This window comes from Narcine bancroftii, chromosome 6, assembly GCF_036971445.1.
Source record: "Narcine bancroftii isolate sNarBan1 chromosome 6, sNarBan1.hap1, whole genome shotgun sequence".
Classification (NCBI taxonomy): Eukaryota; Metazoa; Chordata; class Chondrichthyes; order Torpediniformes; family Narcinidae; genus Narcine; species Narcine bancroftii.
In genome coordinates this window covers 181,674,460-181,687,380 of record NC_091474.1, presented here as the reverse complement: position 1 = coordinate 181,687,380, position 12,921 = coordinate 181,674,460, and the positions used below count along the sequence as shown (strand labels likewise).

At 38.2% G+C, this 12,921-nt stretch overlaps 1 protein-coding gene across 4 annotated transcripts; it reads left to right on the top strand.

The window, feature by feature from the left end:
• The first annotated feature begins 455 nt into the window (after window positions 1–455).
• hsdl1 (hydroxysteroid dehydrogenase like 1) lies at window positions 456–12,908 on the top strand. 4 transcript variants are annotated; one of them, XM_069886887.1, is made up of 5 exons: window positions 456–527; window positions 681–1,132; window positions 3,549–3,994; window positions 6,883–7,107; window positions 9,762–11,806. In XM_069886887.1, the coding sequence occupies exons 2-5, from the start codon at window positions 856–858 to the stop codon at window positions 9,855–9,857; spliced, it is 1,044 nt and encodes a 347-aa protein (XP_069742988.1). In that variant the 5' UTR covers window positions 456–527; window positions 681–855; the 3' UTR covers window positions 9,858–11,806. The 4 variants fall into 4 exon arrangements, with proteins under 4 accessions (XP_069742988.1, XP_069742987.1, XP_069742985.1 ...); XM_069886886.1 differs by having other exon boundaries at window positions 458–546; XM_069886884.1 differs by adding an exon at window positions 12,097–12,908 and having other exon boundaries at window positions 464–1,132; window positions 9,762–9,888.
• Window positions 12,909–12,921: the final 13 nt, after the last annotated feature.

Here is a 12,921-nt window from a genome sequence, read left to right as displayed (position 1 = left end):
ATTGTTTGAGACTTTGAGGGACAGCAATTATTCGCAGAATAAACCAAATGCATTGTATTTTTTTTAAATTGTAGAGCTCGTCGAAAGAATCAAAGACTTGTTGATCCAAACCAAGGCTTTTATTAGCAAAAAACAGAGGCTCTCCACAGGTGGCCGACCAGTCCGGAATGATCCGACCTGGCTGGGGACACAACCCTTTAAGGCCCAGACAGTAGGCGTGGCTTAGCTCTCAGCCAATCGCTGTAAGCACAGTCTAGATACTGTAACTATATACACTATATACATTGGTGATAGATCTGTACTATCACAAAAACACTTCGAATAGATTGTAATTTAAATATCCTAATCTTTTCGACTGTTTGTTGTAGCAAATAAATTAAGATTGGAGAACTAGTTTTGTAAGGCATATCACTAAACAGCTAAGCTTCACAAGGGACCTTCAGAGATCAGCTGATGTAAGTTTCCCAGCTGCAGGCAATATTTTAGTTTTCACTTCATCTGGGCTGTGTGCTGAATTCACGGTGAAGGTAGTTTATTTCTGGAAAGGTGTGCAGCACCACTCTTGCAGAATGTGGAGTCACAGCTGTTTGAAACGTATCAACTAAATGGGAGCCATTTAAAATGTTTCTTTTGTGTGTGAGTTTTTGAGCAATTTACTAACTCGTATTGCTTCTTTACAGCCATTAAGGAGAACAGAAGTTTTGAAAGGATTAAGACAAACTATCAGTCAGGATTAAGAACTACAGTACTGATTTCTATATTTGATCACTCATTCTGAAAGTTTGCTGTCACCAACCCCTGGAGTATTTGCCCATGTTGTATTGATGAAAAATTACAGACTTGTGCTATGATGGAATGCCTCAGTGTTGCTTTGTTGCTGCTTTAGAACGGAAGTTATCCCTACTCTATAACATGGCAGCAGTGGATAGTTTCCAACTACTGTATGGGCAAGTTGCCAGGACATGTAATGTCTACGCTGATGCATTAATCATTCTGGGAGCGTGGTATGTGACTAAAAAAAGTGTCTGCTTTGTTTCTGATATCTACAATATTGTCAGACTCCATTTCATCCCAAGACTGGTGAACAGAAGATACCTGCTCAAACACTATGGCAAATGGGCCATGGTAACTGGTATGTAGCTTTTCTCTGTGTTACTTTGGTAAATTCAAAGTATGTTTATGTTGTAACTATTGTTGAGGTGCAAAGTAGTTTAATTTTCAGTATTTGTATAGTGAACATGGTTACAAAACCCAAGAATTTAGAACCAGGGCAAAACAATTCACTGGAGCAGCATTCAATCTACCAGTTTAATGAGCCAGTTCTTTTGATTTTAGCTTGGCTAGAATGCATCACAATAATCTGCTACTATTATTAACAGAGCCCTCAACCAGCATTATCGGTCATGTGAAGCGGGTGCATCACAAATCTATCTCCACCAGGTCATCTCCATTTAATTATATGTGGATTAAAATCCTAGACCTATTTATTTTACAGTGTTGAAGGATCACCTGGTGGACTACTGTGGTTAAAGGTTATGGCTTATTAGCTCTTCAAATTATCTAAAGAATGGGCAGTAAGATGGCCTTGCTGTGATTTCCATGCTTCAGATGAATTTTGAGGCAGTAAGACAATAGTACAGAACGAAGCTTTTCTCTCAATGGCCCATTGTTCAAAATATTTTGCAAATATACAAAAATGTAGTAATAGTTAGTAAGTCATTATCTAGAATATTTCAATTAAAGAATACCAAATCTGGAAATATTACAGCACAAAGAACAAGATGGAGTCCAACTGGAAAGTCTGCAGTCACTGATTGCTGGAGAAACAACACGAATGGAGCATCTCTAGAGCAAATAAAGAGCAACCTATGTTTTGGGCCAGAACCCTTTGTAAGAGCCAAAAAAAAGTTTTTGGGGGGTAAAGAGGGGAGGAGTACAGGCTAAATAGGAAAGAGATTATAGATGGATACAGATGGGAGGATAGAAGAGGAAAAGAAAGCCGAGAAGTGATGGGGAGGCGGCCCTCTGAGTGAATTTGTCGTTGGAAATCTTTTTTAAAAAATGAGGCCCCAATTCCCCCAGCTTCTCTTTTTGTTTAGGATTTATGGATGCGTCCACAAATTGATCAAGGGATAGCAGAAGTTAGAATTTTATCAAAATGTATTCTAATTTCAGATCATCTAGAATTTTGCACTGAAGTCAGATACAAAGGTTTGTAACCGATAATATGATTAGTAGAGGATACTTTTTCCAGTGAACAATTTTTTTTGAGTAAAAAAACATTTGATTCTAAATCTAATTTGCAGGTAAGATTTATTTGCATAATTTATATTAAGTTAACATTTGAGATTTCAGAATATTTAATGCCACAATTTGTAATAAAGAATATAAAATCACTTAAAATATGTTGCTAATCATTAAAGTAACAATAATGTGGTGTTCTAATTAACCTCAACAAAATGGTTGTTTTGCAGAAAGTAGAGGTTAAGAATGAGAATTGACACAACTTCTAACATGCATTGTTTCTTGCTCTTGGCTTAAAATGTATTTTGCACTCACTTACACAAGAATGGTCCAGAAATGGAGTAGCTATAGTCAAAATTAACCTGTGCTGGTATTTCTTTCATCTTTATTCCAAGGAAAAATAATTCAGGACAGGAATTGTTTTTATAAGATGCGGTGAAATAGCACTTCTTAGAGTTTGTAACATTCCAAAGAAAAATGAAATCCAATGACATTTAAGAATTTTAGAAATACTTGAAGAAAAACTGTAGTCTTGGTAAAGGAAACTATTCTTTAAATTGATTCTAAGTGGACATAATTTATTTGCACCACTGCTGAGAACACTGTTAACATTATGCCTACTCATCACATTTGTCACATGGGAACTGCAGGTTCCAGTCCCCATTTGGTTATGGTCTTATTCCCAGCTAAATTAATTCAGGTGAAGTTGTACATTGCTCATATTCTCTTAAATTTATATTCCCTTGAAAAATAATGCTTCTGACCTTGGAACTATACTGGCCATTATAAGTGAAAGACACATGTGCCAGCATTAAAACATGTTATAGTTGAGCAATAGAACAGCTGCACCTGGCTTGTGAATTGTATAGGCCACTCTTACCATACCAATAAATAAATATTCTGATATTTATTATTAACACTCACTTCATGTGATTGGGGATACTTTGTACAATTTTGTTATGCAGTAATTTTGATTTGATTTATTTAATTTTAATCCGTACAATAAGTTTATATCTGTGATGTTTTGGAGAAAAAAAAATAAAGCTAATGCAACCATAAATACCAATGGATGATATTTTTTGATGGGTAAACTTGTATGCCTGGAATGGTAAAAGCATAGATTGGAATGCATTAATGAAATGTGCATTTATAGAATCCTACCTTGTACTTTAGAAGATATAAATTCAGTGAAGAAAACCTCAAGTGATGAGAGTTTATTAAGAGAGGACTTAATGATTTTGATCACTCTACAAAGAATGGTAATTAATTTTTGTCAGTAACTGACATCTCTCTATTTTTCTCAGGTGCAACAGATGGAATTGGTAAAGCCTATGTGGAGGAGTTGGCTAGGCAAGGTCTTGATCTGATTCTCATTGGCCACAATCAGAACAAGCTGGAAGCCACCGCCATAGCCATTATGGAAGAATTTAATGTTGAAGCCTTTATAATAGAAGCTGATTTTACCAGAGGACGGGAAATTTACCAACCAATTCAAGAGGCTCTGAAGGATAAGGAAATAGGCATTCTGGTGAATAGTGTGGATGTGCCTGCTGACTATCCACAGCATTTTTTAAATGTTTCTGAGGACAAACTCTGGGATATTATAAACGTAAATATTGCTGCGACCAACATGATGGTTCGCCTTGCTTTACCAGGGATGGTACAGAGGAAGAAGGGAGCTATTGTTAATATTTCCTCAGGGTTTTGCTGTAAACCCACTCCGCAGATGGCCGTGTATTCAAGTTCTAAGGTAAATGTCTAATGACTTCTACAGTTATATCCTGTAACAATTTTACAATTCACATTGAGGGATTATGCAAACACGATCCATGTACTGTCTATGTTGGAATAGAGTTAACTTTACTTATTAGACCTGTGGATTAGCTCCACCTGGAAGGAAGGTTCTTTTGATTTGAGATCCAGCTTTACTCCAAGAAAAATTGGGAAGAAAAAGTGTTAGAACAAAGACGCAGCCTGGGTTAATATCAAATTGAACTAAGATTGGGTCAGCTGTGAACCCTTTGGTTAGGATAAGAGCTTGCCATTATAAAGCAAATGCAAGAGTCAGATTCCTCTGGGTAGCCAAACTTGAGGAGGTTTGCTGTTTGGTTCATTTTGATTGATGGAGTCAAAAGCTTCAATGAGGTTAGAAAATGGTTTGCATAGTGGCTATGCTACTTCCCAACATTTTTATTAGAATTTGCACAAGGTGATCATATCCACTGTGTATCTAGGAGGGTGGAACTCATCCATGGTTGCATTACTAGAATGTGGTCCACGAGACAAGATGATCTGCGCACATGTCAAGAAATGAAAGTTGAAAAAAAAAGTCTTATTTATTTTAATGTGAATTCTGTAACAGTGTATTTTATTTATATCTTAAATTTTTGAGTAGTGATTTGTGAATTCAATATGGGCTGACTTCCTTTACCTGAATGGCCACATGCATATACTTTTCCTGTGGCAAGCATCAGGGCAACCCATCCATAGTTATCACAGTGGAATTTCTGTTTTCCTGAAGAATGGTCACAATCATATCATCTGAGGTCCAAAGACCTGCCTTCTTCCTAGACATTTGTGATGAGCTGGTGAATTTGTGGCTGAAATTCTTCTTGAGTTCTAGAATTTCACCAAGGTACTGTCTGCTCCTGATGTCCTGCTTCTTGTGATGAGGTGGTACAGATGGCTTTGAACATGGAAGATAGAAAACTACAGCACAGTATAGGCCCTTCAGCCCACAGTGTTGTGCCAACCTAATAACTCTAACAGCTATCTAGAATTTCCCTGCAGCAATACACTCCATGTTTCTCAGTTCCATGTACCCATTTAATAGTCCCTTAAAAGATCCTACTGTGCTTGCCTCCACCACTGTTATCAGCAGTGTGGAAAGAACTTGCCTCATGCCTTTTGCTTGGGTACTCTAGGCTTTGTTTGTAGCACTCCCAAAACAAATCTCTTTGACCAACTTAACTCTGCTGCACAATAGCACCCTCTGATAATGAGACCTTGGAAAACATGAACCACTTCCCATATTTCAAGAACCAACTCTTGGTGAAAGCAGATATGCTAAGATTCCCCATTGCTTTCAGTGCACCAGCTCAGTCTTTGATCATCTGAGAAAGTGTTTGTAGATGATATGTGGGCAAAGATCATTTTATTTGAGATGATGATCTCATTGCTTCTGAGATGTGAACTGCTCACAGCACTGGAGAAATACCATCAACAGTTCTCTGCCAAATCCTGGTCAATGACAGCGTAAGGGAATTAACATCTTCTCCTAGGCCAATACTCTTAGCAATGAGGCTCTAATCACATTGTTTAAATGTTTCTTATAAGATTGCCAAAATGGACTTTTATTTCTTAATTGTGCATGTCAAGAGATTACCAGGTTGGTAGTGAAAAAGCATTAAGGCTGCTGTAAAATCCAGTAGTGATAAAGAATAACATTGCAACCAACACATGGGAATTCTGGTCCTGTTCCCTTCAGAGTTCAGAGGAGAATATTGGTTGGCGGTTAAGATCTCATCCATGTTTCAGAGAAGAGAAAGATATTTACCACCTTCCAAATGCTTGCTTTCTCATCTTCTGCCCCAAGGTAGAGTTTGCAGGTCTCACAAGAAGGAAAGACAATATTTTGAGTTGGGACCATTTTTCAAGATGGCATCTGGAGTTTTTCTCTAGACATAATGTATCCTGTGTTGCAATTATTTAATTATTTTAATTTTGCACAAGTTCATTTTTGCATAGTGAGATGGTTCTATTGATCAGCATTGCCCATTGGAATCTAGTTTAATTAAAGTGAATGTTAAATGGAAATTGCATGCTTTTTTGAAATAGTTTGCTTGTTCTACTTTATTGTCTTGATAAGATACACTTGTTGCAATGACAACAAACAATTCACGCTGGTTTAAGTTGAGATGGGCTGAACAAGCACACCACTGAATAAAATGTGGTTTTCATTGAAGGTTATGATGGCATCCTTGTAGAAAAGAGAGATCTAGGGCTACAGGTGCAGAGTTCTTCAAAAGTGGCAACTCAGGATTTAGTATGGAGGGCAGGATGGAGAATACAAAAGTTGGGAACTTGTGGTTTAGCAGTACAAGAGCTTTGGTGGGACCATGCTTGGAGCAGAACGAAGTGCTGTTCTGGTCGCTCAGCTATTGGAAGGACGTCACTAAATTGGGTGCAAAGGAGATTAATTAGGATGTTGTCAGGGTTGGATTGGATGGGTCTTTATTTCCAAGAGCAAAGGAGGCTAAGGGATACAAAATAATTAGCAGCATGGATAAAGTGAATGCTCACAATCTTTTTTGCAGGGTAGATGAGTTTAGAACTAAAGGGCATAGATTTACAATTAGAAGGGAAAGATTTTGGAGAGACCTGAGGGGGAAAAATAATTCTTTATATGGAGAGGGTGGTCTGCATATGGTGTGAGCTGCCAGAGAAAACTGGAAGCTGGCACAATAACGTAATGTATTTAGACAGATCATAGATAAAAGGGGCTTGAACGGACAAGCATCAAATGCCATATGACTCCACGTTAGGAAAAAGAAGAAACAACTGCAGGAAAGGATCAAAAGATTGATGTCTTTTTATCAAAGAGAGTTTGTTTTCATAATTATATATTTTGCTTTTCAGATGTATTTGGACCATTTTAGCAGAGCTTTGCACTGTGAATATGCCCCCAAAGGAATCTTTGTTCAGAGCTTATTGCCATTTTCTATAACAACTAACAGAAATGGGGACAGAGATGACTTGCATTTCTCCTGGCTAGCACCGTCAACTAATGTTTATGTACGTCATGCACTTTCAACCCTTGGTATATCCAACAGGACTCCGGGTTATTGGATGCATTCAATACAGGTAATTATAACATGAATTGCTCCAGTTTTTTGAGATTTAAATGTGGCATTACACTACAAAATAAATATTCCAATGAAAGCTTTCATATTGTCAAGATTGTAAAACATTTTGTTTTGAAAGTCATGCAGTATTATGCAAGGGAAATGGTCCAGGTCTTTCATTCATATAAGAGTTAAATGAACAATGAATGCATATTAGTGATGGTTTATTGATGTGCACATCTTGACTAGGATTCTGAAAAGCTCTACACAGCTTTCTTCAAAGGTACTGCAGACTTTTGAGAGGTCCATGAAGGGCTTAACATATATGTTAGTAGTGAGAACCCATCAATGCAGCATTATTTGTTCTGTACTGCACATAGTCCTAAATTGAATTGTCAAGCTTCAGGATTCACCCCTATGGTTTTGTCTCTTCCTTTTGCCGCCTGTTAATAATTTTGTAAGATAATAATGTCCTTCACCTCGAAGAAATTATTAGTTTTATATCGAAGTTTCCTGAAACTTAACAGTCTTGTAAGGAATAATTATTTTGCAGAAATTTGTTATGCTCTGATGTCCAGCTAGAAGCATGTGGCTCCGATCCAAGAAGACATGAGAATATAGCCAACATAAATACTACAAGGGAAATGTTGCATTGACAAAGGATCAAAGGTTTCTTTCATTGACCTGTAATAATACAAAAAATGTGATATGCACAATATACTTCAACCTGCTGTAAAGGCAAACTGAGTTACCGTGAACATTGCCTTGCACCCCAGATGATCAGAAAAAGCTAAAAAATCCCTTCAGAGACTGTTTCTGTGGATTCGCCTCTAATGCACCTACAGCCTCTGCAGCTGCCCAAACTGTGGCAGAGGTTGTAAGTGAAATGTTAAACTATGTCTAGGTTTATGAGCCACATGTGGCTCTTTAACGTGTCATGTGGCTTGCAGAAATATGATGGCTGGAGGAGATGCCGGTGCTCCTGAAGCATTCCGGGACACCCTAAATTTCTGCATCCAGACCAGGAGGTCCTGGGATGGTCACAGCCCAGGTTGTGTGACAAAGAGATGGAAGGGGGAGTGGGCACTGGAGGAATGGCCCCCGTAGAGGAGTGGAGTGAGCAGCCCCTGATGGAGTCAGGTTCTCCTCACTTGGGCTGGGTCACACCACAGCAGAGTGCAGTCATTGTGGGGTGTGAAGTTGGCTGGAAGCTAGATCTGGGGCAGGAGAGCTCTGATGAGGCATGGCCTGTTCCAGGGTGTCTATCTAGGTACTCTAGTATGATGGGGCAAGCAAAATGATGGAGATGGGGAGGAGAGGCTGGAGAGGGTCTCAAATGAGGACCTCATCCAGATGCAAAGCCATGACGGAGTTGGCAGCTGCATTGAAAGCTCTGTCAGTGGCCCCAACAGATGGAGAGTCAGCACCAAGAGCACAGAGGTTAGCCCATACCCCAGCTTCTGCTCCCAGCAGCCACTCAATCCTGCTGGTGATTGGGAAGAGGGGAGCAGAGGGTGGGATAGGGAGGGTGGGCCTACATTGCATCTCTTCCTGTATAGTGTGCTCAGTAATGATGCAGGTATCTGCAGAGACCAGTGGCAGTAGGTTTCCTGAAACAGGAGCAGGAGTCCTCCATCTGGCCCATTGGGGAATAAACTAAGATTGCAATATGCAAAAATGAAAAGTGACTTGAGAGCTGTTGATGACTGAATAGTTTGATATGAATGAAATGCTGAAGTATGGGTGCTGAACTGAAGGTAAGGCTTTCAGGGATATTTGAGAAGAATGGAAAAATAGTGATAGATAAAAATGCCATGATAACTAATCTAAGCTGATTACAAAAGAATATGACAAAAGAAGCTAATGTACTTGCAGTGAAAGTGCTTTTCTAGTTGAGGACATATGACAGAAGGAAGATTTCTTTGATCATGGGAGATTGTTCATCTCTCCAGTTTACCACTACAGGAGTTCCTCAGTGCAATGTCCGAAGCTCAGCATTCTTTAACTGCTGCAATAGAAGTGAGAATTTCTGTGCACAATATCAATTTCTATTTTTAAATATACCACACAAGCAGATCAGAGGTTGGGTTTGCTATGGTGAGTGACTTGCTTTGTGACACCCCAAAACATTTCCTTCATCAGCAAAGCTTAGGAGTCTGATGAACTATCTCTTGGTTGACTGGATGAAGGTATGACAGAGAGCAGCTGGCTTGATTAAGCACTCTCTCCTCCATCAGTGCACTATAGTGGCAGTGTCAGCATATACTCATCTTGGGCTACTTGGATGGCTAGTTCTAAGCCTGCATTCTTGATGACTGAAAAGGGCAAGTGGATGAGTTTGATTTACTGCTATCAGGAAGGAGTATCAAAATCAGGACTGCCAGGCTGGGAAATAGTTTCTATCTGCAGGCTATGAGATGGATGAATAGTATCCTGTAACCTTGAGCCTCTTGTAAATGCAACATTATTCTGAAATATTTATACATGTGTTTCAAATTATATTTTGTCTACATATGATCATTACTGTTTTGTCTGGTGGTATATGTACAGTCCAATGATAAACTTGAACTTGGTGCTTTTATATAAAGGGTTATAAAATTGAAACAACTTAAATCCATGAAACTGAACATGAAGAGCTGGTACAGAATTATTTTTCTGTATTTTTCTTTGCAGTTTTTCTTTGCCCAATATGTACCTGAATGGCTGTGGATATGGGGAGCTACTCTATTGATCAATAGATCGTCCAGACGTGCAATACAGAAGAAATAAATCATGGGCATTTGGCTGTCAGTAATCACTGGTGTGTAGTACTATCAGCATCCTCGGAGTTTGTTTAAATATTTAATGATATTGTTTAAATTACTCTTAAGATTTGTGAACCATTGCTCCAGTTTTCAAAGTTATTGAAGTGACACAAACAATTGTATGCTACAGTAAAGTCCTCAGTATCCGGCATCCATAGGGCTTGTGGATACTGGATATGTTGATTTTCTAGTTGCCTGAGACACACACAGTGCCTAACCACTATACCTACATTCAAAATAAACTGTTTAAAGACAAAATACAGTGCAAAATATAACGTATTTTATTTTTAAGACACAACACGGTAATAGGCCCTTTTAGCCCATGCCGACCAAGTAGGGTACAACACCTGAACATTTTGAAGGGTTGGAGGATACCAGAAGAAACCCATGCAGACACGGGGAGAACAAACAAACTCCTCACAAACAGCGAGCGATTCACAGACTTGTGTCCACTACCTTTTCAGGGCTTTACTTGTGCTGTAACAGCATTGTGCTGACCTCTACAGTAACCATGCAGCGGTCAGGTAATTTGAAAAAAATCAGTATTGTAGTCCTAAATTATGTAAAGTTTCACTTTAATCGGGTAATTCCCATAACTTACAAAATTTAAATTTGAACCTTGGATGCTGGTGCTGCAGCCGCACTACTGTCATAATTAAATTCCCCTACCCCACGTTTACAGATAAATCCTTATAAATGTACTTAATATACAAATAAAGACTCACTAGGCAAGGATGGGGAGATACTTTGGGAGATTTTCCTGGCAGCAAGCGGCATTAGCCGGCTCTTCACTGTTTACTTAAACACAACGTGGTCCTCCTGAAGACCAAGATCATCTCCTTCATCTTATCTACATTGAGACTCTGGTTGTTACTCTTTCATCATGAGATTTTCTTCCTCTTCTCTGCTGTGTGACTTGTTGCTGATGTGGTCAACTGTTGTCATCTGCAAACTTGATGAAGCTTGATCTGGTGATGCAGTTGTGGATCAATAGTATGAACAAGAGGAGGTCAAGCACACAGACTATTCCAATTAATAAATTCTATGTTCAAAATTGTATACCTAGGCAATACATTAATAATATCTCAAATTCTGACTCTTCCCTGCTATAAAATGTTCTGTAAGGAGAAAGAATATTAAAGAACCTTGGTGGTGGGGAAGGAATGGCATGTGTAACTATTGAGATGATGACAGATTTTCAAACATGCTTAGGTTTAAATATTAGCTATAATTTATCTTCATAAAGAATAAAATATTGTAAGGAAATGTTTGACAGATTCATATTTATCATTGACTTTACTACTCACATCTTAGGAATGTGTATAGTTAATCTCCATTTTTGTCAGCTGATTTGTCATTTTGGAAAAGTTATTATCAGTGTACAGCTAAATGGTGTTTGCAAAGCAATATTGTTCTGCTGCTATGGTGCTTTTGAAAGATTTTGTGTACAAACATTTAATATCACAGTTGGGTACTCAAAACTGGTAAATAGGTTTAAATAGTTATTGTTGATAACAGTCACCTAAGATGAAAAACTTTTCAGCTCATTTGATGTTTCAACATACCAACATTACTGATTTTTTAATGGCTTTTAACAATATTGCTAAATGTTTGTGCTCCGTCAAATCATTGGGCATTGATTTCAAAGTAAAATGATGGTGGGACATTTGAAACATGTTTTGTTAAATGCTGTGTTCAGTTTTTGATTTGACTTCCTAATTGTAAAATTCAACTTTTTAAAAAATCGTCTATTGGTGTAAAGATTCTGGTGAGTATTTGAAGCAAAAACAAAGTGAAATTGATTACTATCAGTATTCTGATTGTATGATTTTTGTCATGTCTCAATTGAGTGGTTTTTCACACAATATGTCAGTGAAGATATGAAGAAGAGCAAATAAATGAACAGGAATATAATGTAGTGAACAAGCACAATTTATTTTATTTCTTCCTGGACTACCCAATGTTCCCTCTGGGTGCCTGTTACATGGAATGCAACCAAATTTTTTGTTTCCTCATCCAAGAAAATCTCCATTATACCCTCACTCAAACTTGAACGTGCACCTTACATTTTGATGGCTAATAGTGCACACTATTTTAATGAAAAAGTTAAGGTTTAATAGAGATTTATATCATTGAAATTTTCTATTCAGATTTGTCAGTGCATACATGATATCACATTCAATCTTGAGTTTTTTTTCCTACAGGCAAAACAGAATGACCATTTATAGTGTGAAAAAAGGTACATGGGAACAAATAAAGAAATGTATACAAGTGCGCAATACAGAGGGGGAAAAAATAAAGTGCAGAAGTAAAAGTCTTTAAGTAAGTTCCTGATTGAGTTTTTGTGGAGGAGTCTGATGGTGGAGGGGTAGCAACTGTTCCTGAACCTGGTGGTGTGAGCCTTGTGGCACCTACACCTCTTCTGATGCCAGCAGAGAGAACAGAGAATCTGCTGGATTGTGTGAATCTTGATGATTGTTACTCCTCTCCAATGGCAGCATACCACATTTGATTGTGGGGAGGGTTTTGCTTGTGATGTCCTGGGCTGTGTCCACTACCTTTTCAGGGCTTTACATGTGGAGGGTATTGGTGTCCCCATACTTGACTGTAGCTGGTCAGCACATGCAACTTCTATTTTAAAAAAAACCTATAATTTTCTTGCTTTCTTCAAAACAATTTTTCATTCTAGGGATCCTCACTATGACTAAAGATGATGAATCAGTCTTGTGGTTCAGAGCAGCCAAGAGGAGGTAGGCAAAATGGTTAGGTAATGAGAGGTTGAAGTGACAGTTGGTAAAAAGGATGAGTTATAAATTAGCTTTAGAGATGGATAGTAGTAGATGGAAGGCAGAGTTAAAATGTGGGGAAATGGGTAACTGTCATAAATCTGCAGAATTAAATTTCGATGTAATTTATGAAGAAGTTGGATTGCACCTTGTGGGATGGCAGTTTGTGGGTGGATGAGAACATGAGGCTGATGTTTACAAGCTTGAAGGAGGAGGATGTCTGTTACTATAAATGTGTTGAAT